The following is a 20,059-nucleotide window of genomic DNA, read 5'->3' on the forward strand; positions in this document are numbered from 1 at the left end:
TTACCCTCCACATTCGCACACTGTCTTCCCTTACTTGATAGTTTGAGAAAAATCTTCTGTTTATAATTCAAATCAAGTCGACTTCTGAATTCTCTCTTGTTTTTGTGACCAAGCTCGGCACTAACGTTGTGTTTGAAAAGCCCGGCGGAATCTTTGTATTGCTGACTGAAGTGGATGGACCGCGAGTACGATCTCGAAGTAAGTTGATGTTGTCTAGGTTCCGGTTGGTAGCTCCGAAAGAATTTCCCTTTATACCTTGATTTTGCCCATTGAGAGTCATAGCGGCATCACTGTTGTTTGTCCTTGACAAAGGTCTTCTATTTCCGAGATCTAAGGGTTTAGCTGGTGCTCCGGTATTGTTGGAGGTGGCTTGAGGCTGAGACTCGATTGATTTACTCTCTTCGTTCATTGATTTGGAGAAATCTCGAATCGGTTTCATAGTTGTGTATTTTGGCACTTCGCCAGTTTCAGACTGCCCCTTAATCAGCGCTGAGTTGATCAAAGAATCAAAGCTGACGGGGCCCTCTGCTTCTGCTGCAAACTTGGGTTTACTAGGCAATTCGTCTAATCTTTTTTGTGCTAGGGTATTTTCCATGGATTTGATTGTTTTCATGAAATCTTGAAACTCATTTCGAGTACAATTTTCACAAGCAAATGCTAGACGAAGACATTGAGAAAGCAGCCTTTCAACGGATATATCCAACTGCCTGATGATGTCACTTTCAATTTGCAGAACAAAATAACTGATTACTGAACGAATGATCCTATTGTCACGACTCTTTAGATTTTCGAACACTGGGAGAATGACGTCCACAATTGTTTCTTGATCTATCAACTTTCGGGTCACTAGCAACTTGAATGTTTCAATCGTGCACAATTTTGTGGACAACACTGTGGTTGTCTTGAAAACCAGACATATGAGTGGAAGCAAGTCGTTCTTGATATATGAAAAATCAAAAACTTCTATCACCGTATCCAAACTGCCTAAATATGAGTCTTGAAGTCTTATTTGATCTGCTTGAGAGTCTCCTTCAACGGGCATGTATGTAAGGCTGAACGTTAAAAGAGCTTTCCAAACAGCCGCTAAATCTTTCGAATTCAATTTTTGTCTCAATATATCCAAGTTATCCACGAAGACTAATCGAGTTTTGACCGAAGAGGCCGCCATGAGCCCTAAAGGGCTCTTAGTAGACTTTTTTGATTTAATAACGGTGAGGAGCGGTTTGAAAATTCGGTCTTGAAAAGAAAGCTTCGACAAACTCTGTCCGATCATCAAGACCAAAGTGAATGCTTTTGATACAAATGAGTTCACTTCTTCACATAACGGCTTTGTGGAGGTGGAAGCTAGTTCTGTATTGATACAATCAACAAGTAGTGGAAGAAGTTTGTTGTGTTTAAATGATGAAGGCAAGTCAGCCAACATACCTGAACTCCCTAAGATGCCATCAAGAAAAATAATTTTTTCTTCGAGTGTTTTGGTACCGAATTCATCAATAAACCACATAGTTTTTATGAGACTTCCTTCAAAGTAATCGCCATCGATAAACTGGTTGATCGTGAGTCGATCATTAGGATATCTTGCAAGCATCTGTGTTAAAATTTGCCACAAGCCCTCAGGGATATTTTTGAATATATACCGCAACTCGCTCAATCGATGATTGTAAAACTTTTGCTCAAACTTTCTGAAAACCTGTTTATACTCATTCACACTGCTCGCATCAAAACAGCTAATTGGGCATTCGCCGTCATTATGGAGATAGAAGATGAGCTGAGCCAACGACCAAATATCGTTAGCTGGACTTAATCGTAAACCTGTTGAATCTATGATTAATTCAGGAGCCACGAAGCTGAAATTGAGGTTGGCAAAAGGAACAACAGAAGAAATGTTCATGATTGAAAAGTTCTCTCGTTCATCTGGAGTAGCCGTGTCTAAAGACTGTAAAAAGTAAAAGGCTGACAATTTCCAATCACCCAGACTATTGATCATTATGGAGGTTGGTTGAATGTTCATATGTATCATGCCACAAACGTTGTGCAAAAATTGTAAACCTTTGGAGAGCTCCAAGATGCCCTTTTGTATTTCGAGAGTACTGCCTTCATCTAGCTTGACCGTTTGTAGGTTTCCCACGACGGGCTCCGACACATATATAAATTTCAGTTTGGTTTCTTCAAGACTCTCAATGACAGTGAGTATTTGAGGATGCTTGTGCTTAGCGAGATTAGAGACTCCAGCTTTCACCAAGCCGAAACATTCTGCAGTAATGAGTTTGGGGTTCTTAGTATTGGGAGATTGGGCGCAAATTCTGTTGACGAGGCTTTCAAATTGTGTCTTATCGAAAATAAATACAGAAACAATTCTCCCCGTTTGCTTGTGTTTGGCTGGGTAAACAGCCCAACATTCTGTATGAAATGTGGCAGTGTCTGAGACATTATAGGCGGCCCTTATACCGCTCTTGAACACATTTCTAAACATGGTGCAATTACTGATCTGATGAGCTGTATGGTTAATGCAGATATCCGCGCACTAAAACTTGAGGATAATCGTTGAACAAGTAATTCATTGTTAAAATAGATTGAAAACATGGATACCATCGTTCGTAAATCGGCTTAAAAAGATTTCAAATTCAGCGTAGTGAATTTCTGCACGAGAGGTGAATCCAACTGCCGGGAGTGTCAGAAAAAGTTTCCCCCTCTTCTACAGTCAGTTTCTCTAGCCCAATAAACCAGGTATTTACAGAGAGGTTGCCGCCCAGAAAATAAGCTGAGCAGATCATTGGGGTCTGTCATTTTTGACATGGTGGTAGTGACAAATCGAACATCCCGGCCTCGTCTTAGCTATTGCGATTCGCGCGCAATATCATCGTTCATGACTGAGAAGTGGTAACAAACATGGAGTTACTCGACGAAAACTATACGAATTCCGCTGAAAGGTTGGACAAGCCCTCGCAATATTTAATTCGTAAAGCCGTAAGGCGTCAGAATTTTGAAAGCTTGCACAAGTCTATACACTCCAAAACAGTTTATGTGGGTAACCTCACACACTTCACGACAGAAGAGCAGATTCATGAGCTTTTCTCCAAATGTGGCACAATTGACAGAATCATCATGGGATTAGACCGCAATAAGTTAACGCCTTGTGGATTTTGCTTCGTGATTTACAAACAAGAGGATGGCTCCTTGAATGCGATGAAATTTCTCAAGGGGACGCATTTGGACGGCCAAACATTGGAGATAGATTTGGATCCTGGGTTTAGAGAAGGCAGGCAATTTGGACGTGGTATCTACGGAGGCCAGGCTAGCCAAGAGGCACAACAAATGGATTCGGGCTATTCAAGAGGCTTCCGAGGTGGATTTAGAGGACGCGGCAGAGGGCGAGGACGCGGTGGACCGAGAGGCTCATTCAGAGGACGAGGAAGATCACAAATCGGTGCACGAGACTCTTTTGTTCCTGGAGGTTAAATCAATGATCATATTATCACTCCAAACCGAGACCTTCTCGTTGAGACACTGAGTTGTTGTCAAAGTATGGAACTTCAGCCAATGTCGACACCCTCGTACCATGTCTTTCATCCTCATCAACATCATAGTCACCAACTGCATAGTGTTGTGAGACTCGATTGTCCCAAATAGCTGAAGTTCCGAAACCATCTTGTGTGGGTTGCCAAGACCAACGAACTTGGATATCCAAGTTATTTTCGAAAACCGAAAAGAGGTAACCCAAGATGGTGTCAGATTCATCAGGTAATAGACCAACTATTCGCCTGGTCATACTTCGATTAACAAAAAGAGATTTCCAACCGGTGACTGGATGAGTCCTGATGATTGGGTGCTCCCTTTCAACAAACTTTGGTCCACTCAATGGATCATTGCGATCAATGTAGGCATGACCTGAACAATAAACAGCGTTTTTCCCATCAAGAAATTGTTTCATGGCAAAGGACAATTTATCGTAAGCAGCATACCCTGATGACCAAACAGTATCGCCTCCAGTAGAGGGAATCAGATCAAGATGCAAGTGAGTGAGTCCAGCAGGTTGCCTCTCATGGACAAGGTCTGTGTGCCAAGGGTAATTATTGAAGCGAAAGCCTTTGCGTATCCCATAAAAATCCTTAAGAAACTTCAACCAAATAATTGAAACACCACTTCCTTGAGCATAAGGTTCATTTCGTGATGAAGGAAGTGGTACGAAAGGAGCCTGTGGGTGTTTTTCAACACGACCGTAATGCTCTCCTAAACTTAGCTGTTGCTGTGGACTCAAATCTTGACCTCGGAAAAATACAACGACACGCTCTGCAACTAGAAGGGCTAGATCGTCCTTCTGCTCAGTGGTGAGGTCCTTCAATTGCAAGCCTATGATTTCAGTGCCTATATGCTTCGTAAGATCTCTTACTTCCAAAGCAGCATCAAATAAGGCCTTCTTGTCAGGTCTTGCAAAGGTCCCACGATCTGTAAACGGCTCTATCTTGTCGCGGACACTGAAGGCTTCATCCAAGAATTTCGGAATGTCGTCCTGTGCTGGAAATGCTGGATATCCACCTTCTGTATCAATGCCCGCCTTTTGGAATCTATTCTTTGTGGATTTGGGTAGAAGATTTGTCCAGTACTTGTTGGATCGAGCATCATGCAAGCCATCGTTCGATTTACCGAATGAAGGGGGCTTCTTGGCTGCTAGAGCTTCGACTAGCCTCATAAGCTCGTTCTGATCGTCCCTTATCGACATCGTTAGATGAAAAGGAGTAATATGTTGATTCAAGATGAGCGCCACACTTATTCATAAATTGCGTTTAAATAGCACGCCCAGCGCCTATCAGGGGCGCAAATGAGGTGCTCCTCACTCGATCTACACAAAATGATTGTATTGTTTGATGTGTTTGCTTTACCTGTTATCGTTTAACTGTCTTAACGGGATCTTGAGTCTTTCTCTTCAAAAGCCCTCAAATCCTTGAACACATCTATCGTAGTCATCGACCTTGAAGGCTATGGCATCACAGTAGTTATTTTCGTAACACTTGCTCGAGACCTTCGACCCGTTTTTACACTCTGTAATGTATGGGTTTTCACGGAACATCAAGTTGGTATACTTCTGATTGAAATCAATATCCAGAACATTTCTCAAGTGCAGAAGTACAAACTTGTCCCAAAATGTCGCATTCAATGGAGCGTCATCCGGCCACTGGCGGCTGGGATCATAAGCTTCTCTAGCGTTATATTCGTATTGCCATGCTGGCTCTGCACCTCCATTAGCCCAGGTAGCGTTCAACTGCGAATAATAATTAAAAGAGTTGAGGATATTGAACAGCTCATCTTGTACCTCGTAGAATCTCCACGATGGATTTGCCGGGCCCAAAGGTGTAATTGCCTGTGAAATCCATGCCATATTGATAGGATTTTGATCTTTATAGAGAACTTTGAACTGGTCTCTGTGGGTGTGTCCATAGAAAATGCTAGCGATAGTGAATGGTGAGAAGCGCTCAACAATGGAAGCGAAGATCTCGGATTGAATGGGTAATGCATCAGGATCTCCAGCTGGAATATGAGCAAGAATCCACACCCGTTGACCAATCTTCTCGCTTTCGATCAACTCATTGATAAGAAAGTCCCACTGACCAAAGAGGTCAGGCTCAGTTTCCATATTGATAAAAGCGTATAAGTTCTTTTTGTAATAGCAGTTCGAGTTCAATGATATAATTTTGAGGCCTCTGTTGGTGGTGGTTGCAAATGCTGAATAATGCTGACGAGCAAAGGAAGCGATGGTTTTGTTGACCCATCCGTTCGAATACCAGAGCTCACTTACCAACTCATCATTCCAATTTACAGATTCATCTTCACTGATGCTGTGCGGAGCCAATTGACCGTAGGGGAAAGTGTCGTGATTTCCTAAGGTTGGATACACCGCAACATCGTGCAAAAAGTGCTTCATGATACGATACGAGCGAGTTTCTGCCAATCTCGTAGTGTTTGCGTCACAGTGAGCAACATCATGATCAACAATGTCTCCAGTGAAAAGAGAGAACTCGTAGTTATTGTCACCGAAAGTGGATGAGATGTGCTTCAAACTATGATTTAACATGACTTCAGGGGGGTCACACTGGTAGTTTCCAAAAGTAAATGCGGGCTCCCAGGCCCAGCTCCATCCTCTGTAGCTCGGAACATCATAGTATGGCCCTTCAAGGTAAGTATCATTGACATCGAATTTTGCATCTGGATAGAAGGATAGTTTTGCATTTTGAAGATTGGCGCCCGCATCAACCAATACATTGGTAAAATTGTAACCCCCTGATACCTTGTCCTCATTGAAAGACTCCAGTAAGCAACAAAGGCCTTGCGAGCAATTCGCTTCTGAACCAACTTCAAATCTCAATTGGTTGTGAAAGTCAGAAAGATGAAGAACATTGAACTTATCTAAGTTCGAGTTATAGTTTGGCTCTCTCTGATGCTCAGGCTTTTTAGGCGGCCACAACGCTTCCAAATTGATAATACTTGTTAAATCTGGAGTTTCTGGGGCTTCACAGTACTTGCCTTTGTAATGACAGTAGTAGTTGAGTGAAAGATTGGACGACACATTGAAGTGTCTCACCATCTCAGTGAAATCATTGTAGAAAAAATTGATTGAAGAAGCGCCCTGTAAATGAGACGATTCAAAAGAAGACTCTCTCAACGAATTCTTTTGGGAGGTGAACAAAAAGAAGTCAGTGGACTCACATTTGGAATCCTTCCCTTTATTTTCCTCCAAGCAGTATTTGTATAGGGTAAGCGAGATCAAATGGTCTTGCTCTGGAAAGTCCTTTAATAGGTTTTGAGCATACTTGATCTTATTGTGGCAGGCCTCGCATCTATTGCCTTCGAAGTCAACCAATTTCTTTAAATGAGAGTCGACAAATATTTTGTCTCTCAAATCCAATTCCTCGTAGATCCCATCGATGGAAGAGTCTCTCTTATGTTTTTCAAAGTGACTACTACCAGGCTTGAAAGTCCCCACGTAGGCAGCAATCAGAACAGTCGCGAGAAGGGCATGTATAATTAAGTGTCTAAAATACATGAGTGATTAAGCTGTCTAAACTCTTTCAGGCTGACTATTTTTCGTCCATTCATTTCAACAGAGGCCAGTGCTGCTTATATATCTCACCATGATGTACTGAAGATAATCTTATAGCCGTAGACATGTATAGGTATTGACACACGTGGAGCCGCGGCTACAACGTGTACCTTGATTAATGAAGATCGATTTGCGCTGCAACTTTCAAGCAGAGGATAGTATACTTATTTAGGCATGTCTTGAATATAAGCCATATTTCATAGCGTATGAACGTGGTGACAGAGCCGCTCCAGAGCGATAAAAGGGCCCATTTCTCATATGCAATTCGGTGAACATGGAGGTCTATCGAATAAGAAGTGAATTTTTCAATTCCTCTATCATTTCCCTTTTCATCTCTTAGATCTTCAATGGATCCGTGTTTGAAGGTGTTTCTATTCAAGCGTTTATTGACCAATTGGTTCCTAAACAGTTAATGGTCACATGGACCTGCGTTCCCTGAGTCACGGAACTTCCCATGCCCTTACAAACTCTTGTTCATAAATCTTCTTCTGGTGAAAGCTAACCAAAATTTGCTGGGACTGCTTTCATCATTAGCATAGACTCTTTTTAACAAACGATCCGCCAATTCCTGACGGAATTGCTGCAAGTACCCGCGGAGCAAGTCAGCGTCATTCTTGTTCGCTGGCGCTTGATAAAGGGCATTCAAAGGGAATCCAATGTCGCCCGGTAAAGCGAACGAGTCAAGTGCTAAGTTGTTTAAAACTCTCACAGCCTCTCGTTGACTCGTTTTGGAGTTTAACTTCGACAAGCAATCGCTCACAAACAAAATTCCATAGATGAGCAATCTATCAGCTGGGCCTTTAATGTCGAAGTTTTTGAAGAATGAATTGGCTCTGAACAAATCGAGTGTTTCCTCAATTATATCGTACTCCGAACTGGGCGGGTAAGAAGGTCCACGATACAGCGTATGAATTGGCAACAAGACAACATTCCCGACTTGTCTTTCAGAGCTCTCCTCACCGAGGAAGGTGGAGTGATAGGCGGGCATTGTTGGTGATTGTGGGAGAAAGAAGGTTTAACTAGCTATGTGTCTTGATTAGAAAAGCGTTCGCTGGATGCAGGCCTTCCCCGGCTCGGGACAATTTTTAAACTTCAACTATTCGAATACCAGCTGAATAAAAATCATAGAATTATTCATTTAAATGGAATGTAAGAGTTGAATGACCAAGATTTGAAAATACAACATTTTTATAACGATAATGGACCGATTAATTTGATAATGCTGCATACACCATGATGAAACTACGGCAGGCTAGTCAGCTACAAACATCTCCGCAACCTTCATGATTAACAATGCTAAACGTAACAACTCAGCTCACGTATTAAAGTTGCAGTTCTTGAATCGCATCTGTTATTCAAATGATGTGGCCTATATGAAATGCATTTTCGCAATTCCCAAGAAGCACCTTCAAGACAAACGTTATACGAATATGCTCAAAACTCCTACCAAAAATGTAATACCAGATTTAATTATGTAAAGCGTATGAAGCACTCTTGCCGTACTGGGGACTTGCATACAAACGCACAATTGTTTTAGAAGACATTTTTTCTCCTTCAGCAACCGAATAGCTAGCTTCGACTGCCCAGAGACGCACTCGTTGTGCGGAAGCCTCCCTCCTGCCTTGATTTAGAAATCTTCCCGCGCTCACACAGGTGCACTCTAAATTCGGATATGTAGCGACCACAAAGGGTCCTCGATACTTGAAAGCTTCGATTCACAATTTATTTTTGAAGGACGTAAGAAATGGTTTCCGTACGATATTTGAGAAGCTTTAAACTGTCCAGTTCGGTAGGATTACGTTGATGCCACCTTTAACGACTCGACAAATATGTACCTGCACTTTCGTATTATTTTTTTTTTTTCTCTATCAGCGAATTGCCTACGATTCCCGTTCTCCTTGTAATCAAGACCGTTTTAACCCCCATCGATCCTTTGATAAATCAAGTCTAGGATCATCATGTCTTACGGCAAGGGGTCAGCGAGACCTGACGCTATGAGTCTCCCAGAACACCTAATACCACATGGTATGCTTGGTCAAATTGGAAGAAGCCAACGACCCCCGCAAGAATTGAATAACTCACAGTCTTACCACGAGACAGATTCTGCTCCTAGTCATACCGAGTTTGTCTCATCGGCTGCGGATGCAGCTTTTGACAATTCTAATAAGTTATCTCACTCCTCACTGCTGCTACTGTACGACAGGCAACAACAACAACTACCACAAGGCATGGTGAATCAATATCCCGACACAAAATCCGCTGGTTATAACTCTAGGTGGGCAGGGCCATCCACTGGCAAAGCGCCCTACCCCACGTCCAACAACTTTTCAAACCCAGATAGCCTCAATGATGCTCAGCACTCCCAACAAATTCCTTATAATGGGAGGTACCAGCCACAGTATACTGCTCACCAGGTAAACCGTCCACAATATCAAGGCCAGAGGCTGATGACAAGCACGCTGAGTAACCCTTACCCGGCACCATACGCGAACTCGAGCGCTGGTCAGCTTCCGAGGCAGGGCCTGCGAGGCACACTTCAATCACAAAACGGAAGCTCACTCTCACTTGATACTACGGGCTCCATTCAGAATCCACCATATGGAGCTGGTCCTCCTTTTGGAACTGTGCCTGAGTATGGCTACGCGGAACATCCCACCTCAATGAACTCCGGTGTTACCGGACAGCATGATATGCCCCATCTCAACCTGGTATGTTCGGCTTCCCATCTGCTCAATCGTTCAACTCAAATCCTCGAAAGGTACCTTCATCGATGGAGCCAATGCCCGAGGGTAGGCGGATTGTTTCCTCACCTACTGTCTCAACCCATCCTGGCGTTGTCGCTCCCCTGGGAAGCCAGGCTTATTCACAGCAAAGAAACGAAGCTCGGACAAAGTCTCTTTCATCATCATCCACGAAACACAACAGCGCTCCAACGAATTATCCTCCCACTCAGCAGAATTTTCAGAACCAGTCCAGTCGCACTTCAAATCAGACTAGTTCCAATTCGTCGCACACCTTCTCCTTATCTTCCAAATCGAGATCATTTAGCTCACTCGGAAAATTGTCCTCTTTGTCGACGAAGAAGTTCTCTTCTTCGGCATCACTTCAAAACAAACAGGAACGAAATGTTTCTTCATCAACTATTGCATCACAAAAAACAATGGCCATGTTTCAGCCTAGAAAACCATCGATTTACCCTGCGGTTTTATCTCGCGTCGCCAAGGCCTTCAAAGACTCAGTAATTCTCACAATCAACATGAAGGATGGATTGGAATACCATGACTCTTTTACTGGCGACACAGCAGTTGATGTGATTTGCAGCATTATCCGCACCAATGACAGAAATCTTGCATTGCTCTTAGGACGCTCATTAGATGCACAGAAGTTCTTTCACGACGTTACATACAATCACAGACTAAGAGACCTGAGTCACGAGGTTTACACATTCAGCCGGAATTACAATGATGTTGAATTTTTCGCAGAAGATGGGAATGGCCATGGCAGCAACAATAATTCGAATCGTGGTTCGTTTAATGAGCATCAGATGTCCGTTCTGCCGCAGCCTCCATCATCTGCCCCATATCCTACCTCATCAGCACCTCCAAGTATACCTCCAAGCCCCGTCGATGGTGGCATTGCTGTCTTTGGACAGAATCACAAGCCACGAGAGCTCCAGGAATCTTCAGGTGTCAACGGTGTGTTCACAATTTTGAGTAACTGTTATTCGCCAACTTGTACACGCGATAGTCTTTGTTACTCTATTGCTTGTCCCCGCAGATTAGAGCAACAAGCAAGACTAAACATGAAACCAAGAGGTGGACTTAAAAGAGCAGTTTCTAGACTTTCTTTGCATGACAATGAGACCAACAAAACACTTTGGCACGAAACTGTCGATCAACTGGTTCTTGATGATCTCGATAAACATGAGAAGATGCGCCAAGAACTAATCTACGAGCTTATCTATACTGAGAGAGATTATGTCAAGGATCTTGAGTTTATGACAGACTTTTACATACTTCCATTGCGCAATCCGGCGAATAATATCATTCCAGAGCGTGAACGGGAGGCTTTCATACGAACTGTCTTCGGTGGAGTGAGTGAATTGCTACGCCTTGGAAAGAGTCTTAGTGAAGCACTCACGAACAGGCAACAGCAACAGAAACCTGTCGTGGAGAGTGTTGGTGACGTGTTTTTGCAGTTTGTGGGCTCCTTTGATCCATTCATTAAATACTCTGGTAACAAGGTCTTCGCCAGTTTCGAACATGAAAGGCAGCAACAAGTGAACGTCAAATATGCGAGATTTTTGGATGCGATTGAGAAGAAACCAGAGTCAAGGAAACAAGACTTATCATCATTTTTGATTAAGGGTGTTCAACGTCCTGCAAGGTACCAACTTCTTTTAGGCGGTATCCTTAAGAATACGAATGAATCATCTCCGGACTACAAGAATCTTGTGAAAGCAAAGGAAGAAATTGAAAAGGTATTGAATAAGATCAACATCCAGACTGGTGAAAGTACTGATCGTCATAAGATAATGGTTTTGCATAGACTTCTTGGCCGGCAAACACTAGAGGACAGATTCAACTTCAAACTCAACTACAACAATAGGATTATTTATCAGGTTACACTCAGCAGAAAGCGTGATAATGAGAAGATTGATCTCTATTTGTTTGAACACGCATTATTGCTCGTGAAACACAAGATACAAAACAAGAGAGAAGTCCACAAGGTCTTTGAAAAGCCGATTTACTTGCCATTGCTTTTTGTGAACAGTGGGTATGATTCTCCAGGAATCAAGTCCATTCTACAGTTTAGAGAAAACGGTTCAATAGTATCTGACACGAGTTTGAGAAATCGTGCTGAAGCATCAAACTATAATCCCGTATCTTCCTCGCAGCAAAAGCTTCAGGTCAATTTCTTGGGACTTGGTAATAATCCTGTGCATGTCTCGTTGTACGCAGACGATGTTACCAATCAGAGCCAAATCTTACTGCAAGTTCAGCAGCAGCAAAGGAAACTACTTGATAAGCATGATATATTTTCCCTAAGCAAGTATGAGACTCGAAGGTTCACTGGTCACAATAGGATTAATTGTGCAGTGCCTTGCTACGGTGGAAAGAAGTTGTTATACGGTACCGATGCTGGCGTTTGGGTTTCTACTGTGCGTTCTATCAGCATGACGTCTAATGAGAAGATTTGTTCTGACCCAACAATGGTAATCAGCAAGCCTTACATTTCCCAAATGGAGGTTTTGGTTGAGTATTCAAAGTTATTGGTTCTTTCTGAGAAGACGTTGTATGAGTTCGACCTTTCATGCACGGACTCGCTTGACCATGTGAAGAATACGAGAAGTGGAAAGATTATACTCAACTATGTGTCTTTTTTCAAAACAGGCGTTTGTGATGGTCGATTGTTGGTTTGCGCAGTAAAGAGTGGAAGTGCAAAAGCTATCAGCATTGTTGAGCCCACCAATCCATTTGACCCCAAGATGAGAGGAAAGGGAAAGAAACCGGAGGTTCGAGAGATTGCTTTCATGTCCGAGCCTGTCTCGATTTCATTTTTGAAGACCAAGTTGTGTATTGGTTGCACGAAGGGTTTCGAAATTTTATCCCTCGAAGCTGGAAGGAAAGAGCCTATTCTTGATGAAGCAGACCCTTCATTGGATTTTGCCACGCAAAGAGAAAGTGTGGCCCCTCTAGGTATTCATAGGTTGGGGAAGAATTTCCTTTTGAGTTACAGTGAATTTTCCTTCTTGATCAACCGTAACGGTTGGAGAACAAAACATGACTGGGGAATATTTTGGGAGGGTTCACCGCAAAATATTGCATTATTCTATCCATACTTGTTGGCTTTCGACCCTGGTTTCATTGAGATACGTGACTTGGAAAGCACGACTCTTATCAGAGCATTGATTGGTGAAAACATTCGATTCTTGCATTCGAACGAGCACGAGGCTTTGTATGCGTGTGAAGAAAATGGCTACGATATCATCGTTTCGATTGACTTCTTAAATTTGAAGCCGAAGCAAAAAAGTTAAGAAATTGTCCGAAAGGTGGGATGTCTCAGACACGGTGAGCTTGCACTCAGAGCTGGTCGTGAAGATAATCTAGTCTTTGTAAATATGTCTACAAATCGTCCACATCGGCAGTAATACATCACATATCAAGACACTTGTTTACAGATACACCTATACCTTCTTCAATATGAGACACCTCAAAATATTGCTGTAGTGGTCCGGCCCATCAGATGTTGGTTGCCCGATGAATTTCGTATACAGTTCACAGGGCGACTTGCGAAGGATTCGGCAAATACATTAAGATGCATCATGCGAATATAGGAACTGATGAGTAGTGAGAAGTTCTCTTCTCAATTAAACGCTTCAAGTATAGTCTCTTTAAAAAAATCGAATTAATAGGAAAAACAGATGACCTGCTAGTAAAATTTGTTATTACCCTGGCATGTTCTCCTCGTAGAAATAGGCCTTCACACGTCTGAGCCTCGGCTCTGGTTCGCGATTTTTTTCCGTCACATTTCAAATTGAAAAACAATCTTAATCACCTACTTCGTGTCTCTCCATGTCCACTGTACTTGAGCATTTTCAGAAGGAGCCACTTATTCAAGTGAGCATTCCCTCTATTGAAAGGCCCTTCGGTTTACACTTGTGGCCTCTTTTCAACGCGGTTTTTGAGAGAGCAGTGGGCTACCCTGCTGAGGAGTTCAGATTTATCCACAATCAAACTTTCTTAGCCAACGGTTGGCATGCTATTGGCATAATCGCAGTCTACTATACTGTGATTTTTGGTGGCCGTGCCATCTGGAACGCTGTGGGTGCTCCAGCATTAAAGTTGAACTTGTTGTTCCAGGCTCATAACTTGGGATTGACAATTGCATCATTGATCTTGTTGTTGTTGATGATTGAGCAGCTTGTTCCAATCTTGTATAACCACGGTCTTTTCTATGCTGTGTGTGACTCTGGAGCATTTGCGCCAAAGTTGATCACGTTGTACTACTTGAACTACCTCACGAAGTACTGGGAGTTGATCGATACCGTCTTCTTGGTGTTGAAGAAGAAGAAGTTGCTTTTTTTGCATGTTTACCATCACGGAGCCACCGCTTTGTTGTGCTACACTCAGTTGAGAGGATCCACCGCTGTTGAGTGGGTGCCCATCGCTTTGAACTTGGCTGTCCATGTCGTAATGTACTGGTACTACTTCTTGAGTGCTCGCGGTATCAGAGTTTGGTGGAAGGAGTGGGTGACTCGTTTCCAAATCATCCAATTTGTTTTGGATTTGATTTTCGTCTACTTCGCAACCTACACTCACTATGCCTTCAAATATTTCCCTTGGTTGCCTCACATGGGTGATTGCTATGGATCTGAGATGGCAGCTGCTTACGGTTACTTCATTTTGACATCTTACTTACTTTTGTTCATCTCCTTCTATATCAAGGTTTACAGAAGCAGTGCTCAAAAGAAGGCCAAGAAGGAACAGGCTGTTGCCGCCGCTGGTGTGGACACCTCCGCTGGTGCTACTTCTGGTGCCTCTGTGGGCAAGAGCAAGTCAAAGGCTCGTTCGAGAAAGGCATAAAGGAGCGCAATCGCAGGATATCTCTACTCGGGCTACAAATGAGGAGCGTGTTCTCATCAAGGTAATGAGGAGTTTTTGCATATCGCTTTGAAAATTACGTTAGATAATCTAGATTTTGTTGTTTATAGTAAGATTATTGCTATTAAACAATTACGCGATTTCTTCTAAGACACGAGAAATGGTATGGTGACAGATGCTATCAGCTGTGGAGGCATGATGTAGTACCAAAGGTCTATATTTCCTGATAAAATTATCTTCTAGTAGTCTTCGAATCAACGAACGTGAGGGTGCTACTGCAGTGAACGGCACGGTTGTAATCTCTGCAGGGAAGCTGTTAGCCGCGCGGGTAAATTTGCAACCTGCTTGGGCGATCATTTTGCACGATCTATTCAACAATACTCAGATCTTTGAGGCCGGAATCACAACGAGGACCTGTACTCTGAGACCATGTTCACTATAATAAGTTAATAACGTCCTGCCAGAAAACTTTTTTTTTTGCAGGATTGGGAGACCATTCATTGGTCAGTGGGATCATGGACGCTTTCGCGCTGTCTCCACTGGCCGGCTGGTCCGGAGAACATGCAAGGCTGAACCGACAGTGAGAGAATAAACACCAGAATTCTGAGATGAAATACCAGAATTCTGAAGCGCTATGACAAGGTTCACAAGCCGAAGGTCCGAAGTTTACTTTCTATTTCGAATTTTACGGGCCAGTCTTTTCAAAATTCGGAGAAAATAAACGGAGAAGAGTGTCTTGGCTTTTTTCCAACAATCATTCTACGGGGAGACTAAGATTTCTTTTTCCTCTATATACCCAACATCGGTGGCCAACGGCTAGTGGGTTGACTGGTCTTCATCATGAGGTTTTGGCTCGACACGGCTGTAGCGCGCCAACCAATACTTTTCGCCGGTTGGGCCGGCGAAATAGGGGAAACTGTCTGGGCCAACTAATGGGATGACAGCAGAGCATGAACACAACATTTTTGCATACCCGTAACCCCTATTTAGAACACGCAAAGGTACATAAATCAAACCGCTTACCAATTATATGTACCTACCAACCAGCCAGCCTTCCAACGTTGAAAGGAGTACGTGAGGAGCACTCCCGCGAATTTACGTATTCGCGGAAACCGCAACTGCGAGAGCACCATTACGTCAAAAGGGAGAGTACACATAATCTGGCGATGCGAGCGGCTTTAGCAGCGGGAGCGGGTCGGATCTGCCCCTAAAGGAGCGCTGAGCAAATGTTGCCATAGCCCCGCCAAGGCCATGACCCCCATGCCCAATGAGGTAGTTCCAAGTCCTAAGAAAGTTACAACGTGAATCTCCAGGCGAGAAGGGAAAGTGTAAATTCGACTTGCCTTATAGTAAAAACAAATGTTGTGCAAAAGGAATACCGGCGAAGGGAAAAATGGCTTTGAGCGATATACGGCAGGCGGCGGGATTTGATGGGATGGGTGCTCGTATCAAGCCGAACTGGGGCAATGATGGGGCTGGGCAACGGCGCCGTGGAGCGAGCGCAAAGACCCAAGCCCGAGGATGCCGGCGCGATATGGGATGTGGCAGAATCCTAACAGCGCCAACAACCGGAGTACATATTTGAGAAAAGTAAACAACTCGTTACACTTTCAGCAAATGCTATGATCGTCATCTTTTTACTTTGGGAACAACCTTTAACCAGTGAGGGAGAATCAGTGCGGCCGCCTGTTCTCGGCAGTACCGGCAGGGATTCCTTCCGGCCTGGATCTTATGCAACGACCTGTCACCGGCTATGCGCGCCGAGGTTGCCGCGCCTGGCCAGGTAGGTTGTGCAAAACAAAAGCCCAAGAAGAAGGAAACACAGAAGGAAAGTTGGGGAATATTATTTGCGGAGGCTTCAGCTAATGGCAAGTGAAAGAAAATGAAGTAAAAAAAAATCATTAGTGGCTTCAAGAGTTTCCCGTTTTATCGCCCCCAGCTGACTCAGCGCCCACGCCCGCGCCCGCCAATTCTCCGGTGGCACAATGGCTCGGTCGATGCTGCAGTGCGTTGGGGCCGCAGCAGCTAAAAATCTATACTTACCTCAGCCGTCCCGTGGCCGCCGCGCTCTCTTCTCGGACCTGGCGGCTGCCGGCTGGTATATATCTGCAGCTTCTCCCCGATTTTGAATCAAGTTTGGCCTCCGCATTTTTTTATCATTTCCACACTTCACGCTTTTTTTTTTCAACATAACCCACACATCCATAATGAGTAACACTTGCAAACTCCCCTCCATACGGCTGCTTTCGCTCGACCTCCCACTACCGGGTCAGCACGAGCACCCTTACTCCAACCCAGCCGCCATGGCTGGCCAGCACCCCCATTACCAGGCATACCCTCAGTCATATGAGCCCCTCAACTACAACATGCCTGGGGTCCACGGTGCTTTCTCCGTTTCTCATGCTATGGGGCAGGGCCCCGCGCTTGGCAACCTTGGCGCCACGCCTCTGCTGACGAACCTGCTGTTTGTTGGCCCGGGCCATGAGCAACTACATGACCGCCTGGTATCTCCATATCACCACCCGGTACCTCAATCAGCCTCTGCTGCTTACTCATTCCAGACCCAGGCGCCTTCAAGGCTGCCTTCGTCGGTGGCGTCTGTGTCTGGCATGGCACACTCAGATGTCGAGAGCGAGCACAAACCCGTCACATATCCACCGGTGGCCACGGCTGCCCCAGTGGTAGCAAACGAGCCCGCCGCTGGTGTTTCGACTCCTACTACTGTTCCGGTTCAGGCTGAGACGCCGGCAGAGACCCCTCCAGCCCACCTGCTTTCACCCTCGGCAACTCCACAACCCGTCGGCTCCACGCTGCCCGAGTCACCTAGAGACTCTTCGTGGAAGCCTCGCAAGAAGAGACAATGCCCGAGTGCCATCTTTATTTCTCGAACTTGGCCACTCACAAGTCGACTCATCTCAAGCCAACCAACAGACCCCACTTGTGCAAGCTTTGTCATAGAGGCTTTGCCAGACCCAACGACTTGTTCCGTCATTTCAAGTGCCACTGGAAGGAAATCGGAGCAGACAAGGGCCAATTTCGCTGTCCCTTCAAATCTGGCGCTGCCGACTCAGAGGACCACTGTTGCCACACCCTGGGTATCTTTTCCCGTTGCGACACCTACAAGAACCACTTGAAGGCCATTCACTTCCAATATCCTTCGGGGACGAAGAAGTCGCAACGTAACAATGTTCCAGGCAGCTGTCGCTTGTGTCAGAAGCAATTCACCAATGTGGACGACTGGATCACCAACCACATTGACACCAACGAGTGTCCCTTTGCATCTCACTAGACACTAGAGGCACAACCGTCTGGTGCTACGAATGGACGGGAGCCTGTTATACCAGCATTAGCATGTATGATTTATGAACGTGGTGTAGGCCTGATGATACGGATAGACGAAGCGTGTTTACGAACATCATATCATTACGACTAGGATTAGAACATTATCAATATCGCTCATTATAAAAATTCACTACTTGCCCAAACTTGTAAATGTGGTCCACCACTGGCGCCCGACAAAGCCCTCATCGAACACTCTATAGTACGTCAAATAGAAAGAAACTCTCACAATCGGCTCAGCCCATAGCAGCCGATTTCATAGCTTCGCCTCTGCAAATATAGCGCAAGCATCCGCAGGACTGTGCTCGGAAATCTGATTTTATGGCCGATGGCTTGGACTCTACAAGCCCCTTTGTTCACGGAATCAAGACCACCTAAGGGGCCGACGCGGGGGTCTCGGTAAAATAAAGAGCGCATACACATGCATCAGCACGAGGAGTAAACCGCAAGGGAAACGCAATATTACATTCTCGGTGGCACCCTACCCCTAAGAAAACTTTAACGGCATGTTTCGATACGCGGCTACCGTCAGCGTGTCGGTGAGTCTTAAGTAAAAGGGTTTATGAAATGTTGATACACAACCATATAGCGCCTGTAGAAATTATTGTACAGTTAAATAATGGCACTCTGCATCGTTAGTGGTTTCCATCCGTGATATGATTGCGTACTGAAGTTAGACACTTGTCCAAATCACAGGTTGCAATTCTCGCTGTATTTTGCAAATTTGGTGCGGTATTCAAAATAGGGCAATTACTTGCGATTTGCACCTACTAAGCATTACAGTGTGAAGAGTGTGAATACCGCTGATTTCTCCAAAAACAACTTTTTATTGCTTGGCGAGCGGCTCCTTCAATTATCGTCAAAGAAGGAATAAGAATGATCAGTGCTTAGCTGCGGTGCCGATTTTTCCGCTTATCATCTATCTCTAGACAAGTGGGTGTAGAGAGAAGTGTGGTACACAGCAAGATCAACTACATCAAGCGAGCACCGGTTGCTGTGCAAAATGCCATTGAACAGCATATCTCAAAGCTCAGATCGAGACTTGATGATAATGGCTGCGGGGGCGGTACACATTATTGTACCGACAATGAAAGTTTTCACGTTCTAAGAACACACCGAGGAATATGTGTTTGCATATGCAGGCGAGACAGGTTTAAACGGTATCAACTCCTCCAATGCTTGCCCAACCTCCAATTGCTTCACTTCTTTTCATTAACTAATGGGTTTGCCAACCGCCGTCAAGGTCCTTGTGGCCGTTTTTCTTGCGTCCACCTATAAGACGTTACCGTTGGTTTACGTTATTCGCTTCTACTCTGCTGCCTTGAAGAGCATCATTTTCAAGAGATCGCAATACAGAAAGACTAGACAGAATACCTATGGAATTACTGGTAAAAATCCTATGGATGTATTTAGAGCTGTAACTTACAGCACTTACTGCTCACCATTGGAACTTGATATGTTCATGCACAAGTCGAACTCAACCTACTTTATCGATTTGGACATTGCCAGAACCAAATTCCTCTGTCAGATGTTCCAGAAGTTGTTCTTAGACTTTTATGACAATGCAACTGGTGACTTCAAGGGAAAGAGTATCAACAACTTCCCTTACATTCCTGTTGCTCAAGTGCAATGCACCTTCAAGAAGGAGATTAAGGTATTCCAGAAGTTCAACATTCTCTCGAACATTTTGGCTTGGGACGACAAATGGATTTACGTGTTGTCGAAGATGGTCCACACCGATGGCAAGCTTGCCGCTTTGTCCATTACGAAGTACGTTTTCAAAAAGCACGGTCGCGTGTCCATGAAACCCAGGGAATTTCTCACTCACTGTGGCTTGTACAACGAAGCTGTTGAGAAGATCAATTCTGAAAACTTCAAACTTGTCGAGCACATGAATAAAACAGCCGACGGCTTGGAGCAACTTGCCGAGAAGATGGAAGCTAATTCTTCTTTGAGAGACCATCACATATAATGATTCATTAGTACTCGAAAGCACCTAGTTACAAGCTTTTTAATAAAT

The 20,059-nt window shown here is 44.3% G+C and overlaps 8 protein-coding genes across 8 annotated transcripts; 4 read left to right on the plus strand and 4 right to left on the minus strand. All coding sequences in view use genetic code 12, as the record gives it.

Annotated features, from left to right (window-relative positions):
- Positions 1-67: 67 nt before the first annotated feature.
- CXQ87_002400 (uncharacterized protein) lies at positions 68-2,473 on the minus strand (the record flags this gene model as incomplete). Its single annotated transcript, XM_025480912.1, has 1 exon — positions 68-2,473. One exon carries the CDS (start codon positions 2,471-2,473, stop codon positions 68-70), a length of 2,406 nt encoding a protein of 801 aa, XP_025335212.1.
- Positions 2,474-3,475: 1,002 nt separating this feature from the next.
- CXQ87_002401 (TauD/TfdA dioxygenase family protein) lies at positions 3,476-4,720 on the minus strand (the record flags this gene model as incomplete). Its single annotated transcript, XM_025480913.1, has 1 exon — positions 3,476-4,720. One exon carries the CDS (start codon positions 4,718-4,720, stop codon positions 3,476-3,478), a length of 1,245 nt encoding a protein of 414 aa, XP_025335213.1.
- A 204-nt stretch (positions 4,721-4,924) lies between these two features.
- CXQ87_002402 (acid sphingomyelinase family protein) lies at positions 4,925-7,039 on the minus strand (the record flags this gene model as incomplete). Its single annotated transcript, XM_025480914.1, has 1 exon — positions 4,925-7,039. One exon carries the CDS (start codon positions 7,037-7,039, stop codon positions 4,925-4,927), a length of 2,115 nt encoding a protein of 704 aa, XP_025335214.1.
- Positions 7,040-7,556: 517 nt separating this feature from the next.
- ARC18 (Arc18p) lies at positions 7,557-8,084 on the minus strand (the record flags this gene model as incomplete). The annotated part of the gene is made up of 1 exon (XM_025480915.1): positions 7,557-8,084. One exon carries the CDS (start codon positions 8,082-8,084, stop codon positions 7,557-7,559), a length of 528 nt encoding a protein of 175 aa, XP_025335215.1.
- A 970-nt stretch (positions 8,085-9,054) lies between these two features.
- Positions 9,055-13,133, plus strand: ROM2 (Rho family guanine nucleotide exchange factor; the record flags this gene model as incomplete). The annotated part of the gene is made up of 2 exons (XM_025480916.1): positions 9,055-9,804; positions 10,320-13,133. The coding sequence occupies 2 exons, from the start codon at positions 9,055-9,057 to the stop codon at positions 13,131-13,133; spliced, it is 3,564 nt and encodes a 1,187-aa protein (XP_025335216.1).
- A 538-nt stretch (positions 13,134-13,671) lies between these two features.
- FEN12 (fatty acid elongase) lies at positions 13,672-14,682 on the plus strand (the record flags this gene model as incomplete). The annotated part of the gene is made up of 1 exon (XM_025480917.1): positions 13,672-14,682. The coding sequence occupies one exon, from the start codon at positions 13,672-13,674 to the stop codon at positions 14,680-14,682; it is 1,011 nt and encodes a 336-aa protein (XP_025335217.1).
- Positions 14,683-16,907: 2,225 nt separating this feature from the next.
- Positions 16,908-17,989, plus strand: STP4 (Stp4p; the record flags this gene model as incomplete). The annotated part of the gene is made up of 2 exons (XM_025480918.1): positions 16,908-17,498; positions 17,528-17,989. The coding sequence occupies 2 exons, from the start codon at positions 16,908-16,910 to the stop codon at positions 17,987-17,989; spliced, it is 1,053 nt and encodes a 350-aa protein (XP_025335218.1).
- A 1,269-nt stretch (positions 17,990-19,258) lies between these two features.
- On the plus strand, positions 19,259-20,011 carry CXQ87_002407 (uncharacterized protein; the record flags this gene model as incomplete). Its single annotated transcript, XM_025480919.1, has 1 exon — positions 19,259-20,011. One exon carries the CDS (start codon positions 19,259-19,261, stop codon positions 20,009-20,011), a length of 753 nt encoding a protein of 250 aa, XP_025335219.1.
- Between the last annotated feature and the right edge of the window lie 48 nt (positions 20,012-20,059).

This window comes from Candidozyma duobushaemuli, assembly GCF_002926085.2.
Source record: "Candidozyma duobushaemuli strain B09383 chromosome Unknown B_B09383, whole genome shotgun sequence".
Taxonomy (NCBI): Eukaryota; Fungi; Ascomycota; class Pichiomycetes; order Serinales; family Metschnikowiaceae; genus Candidozyma; species Candidozyma duobushaemuli.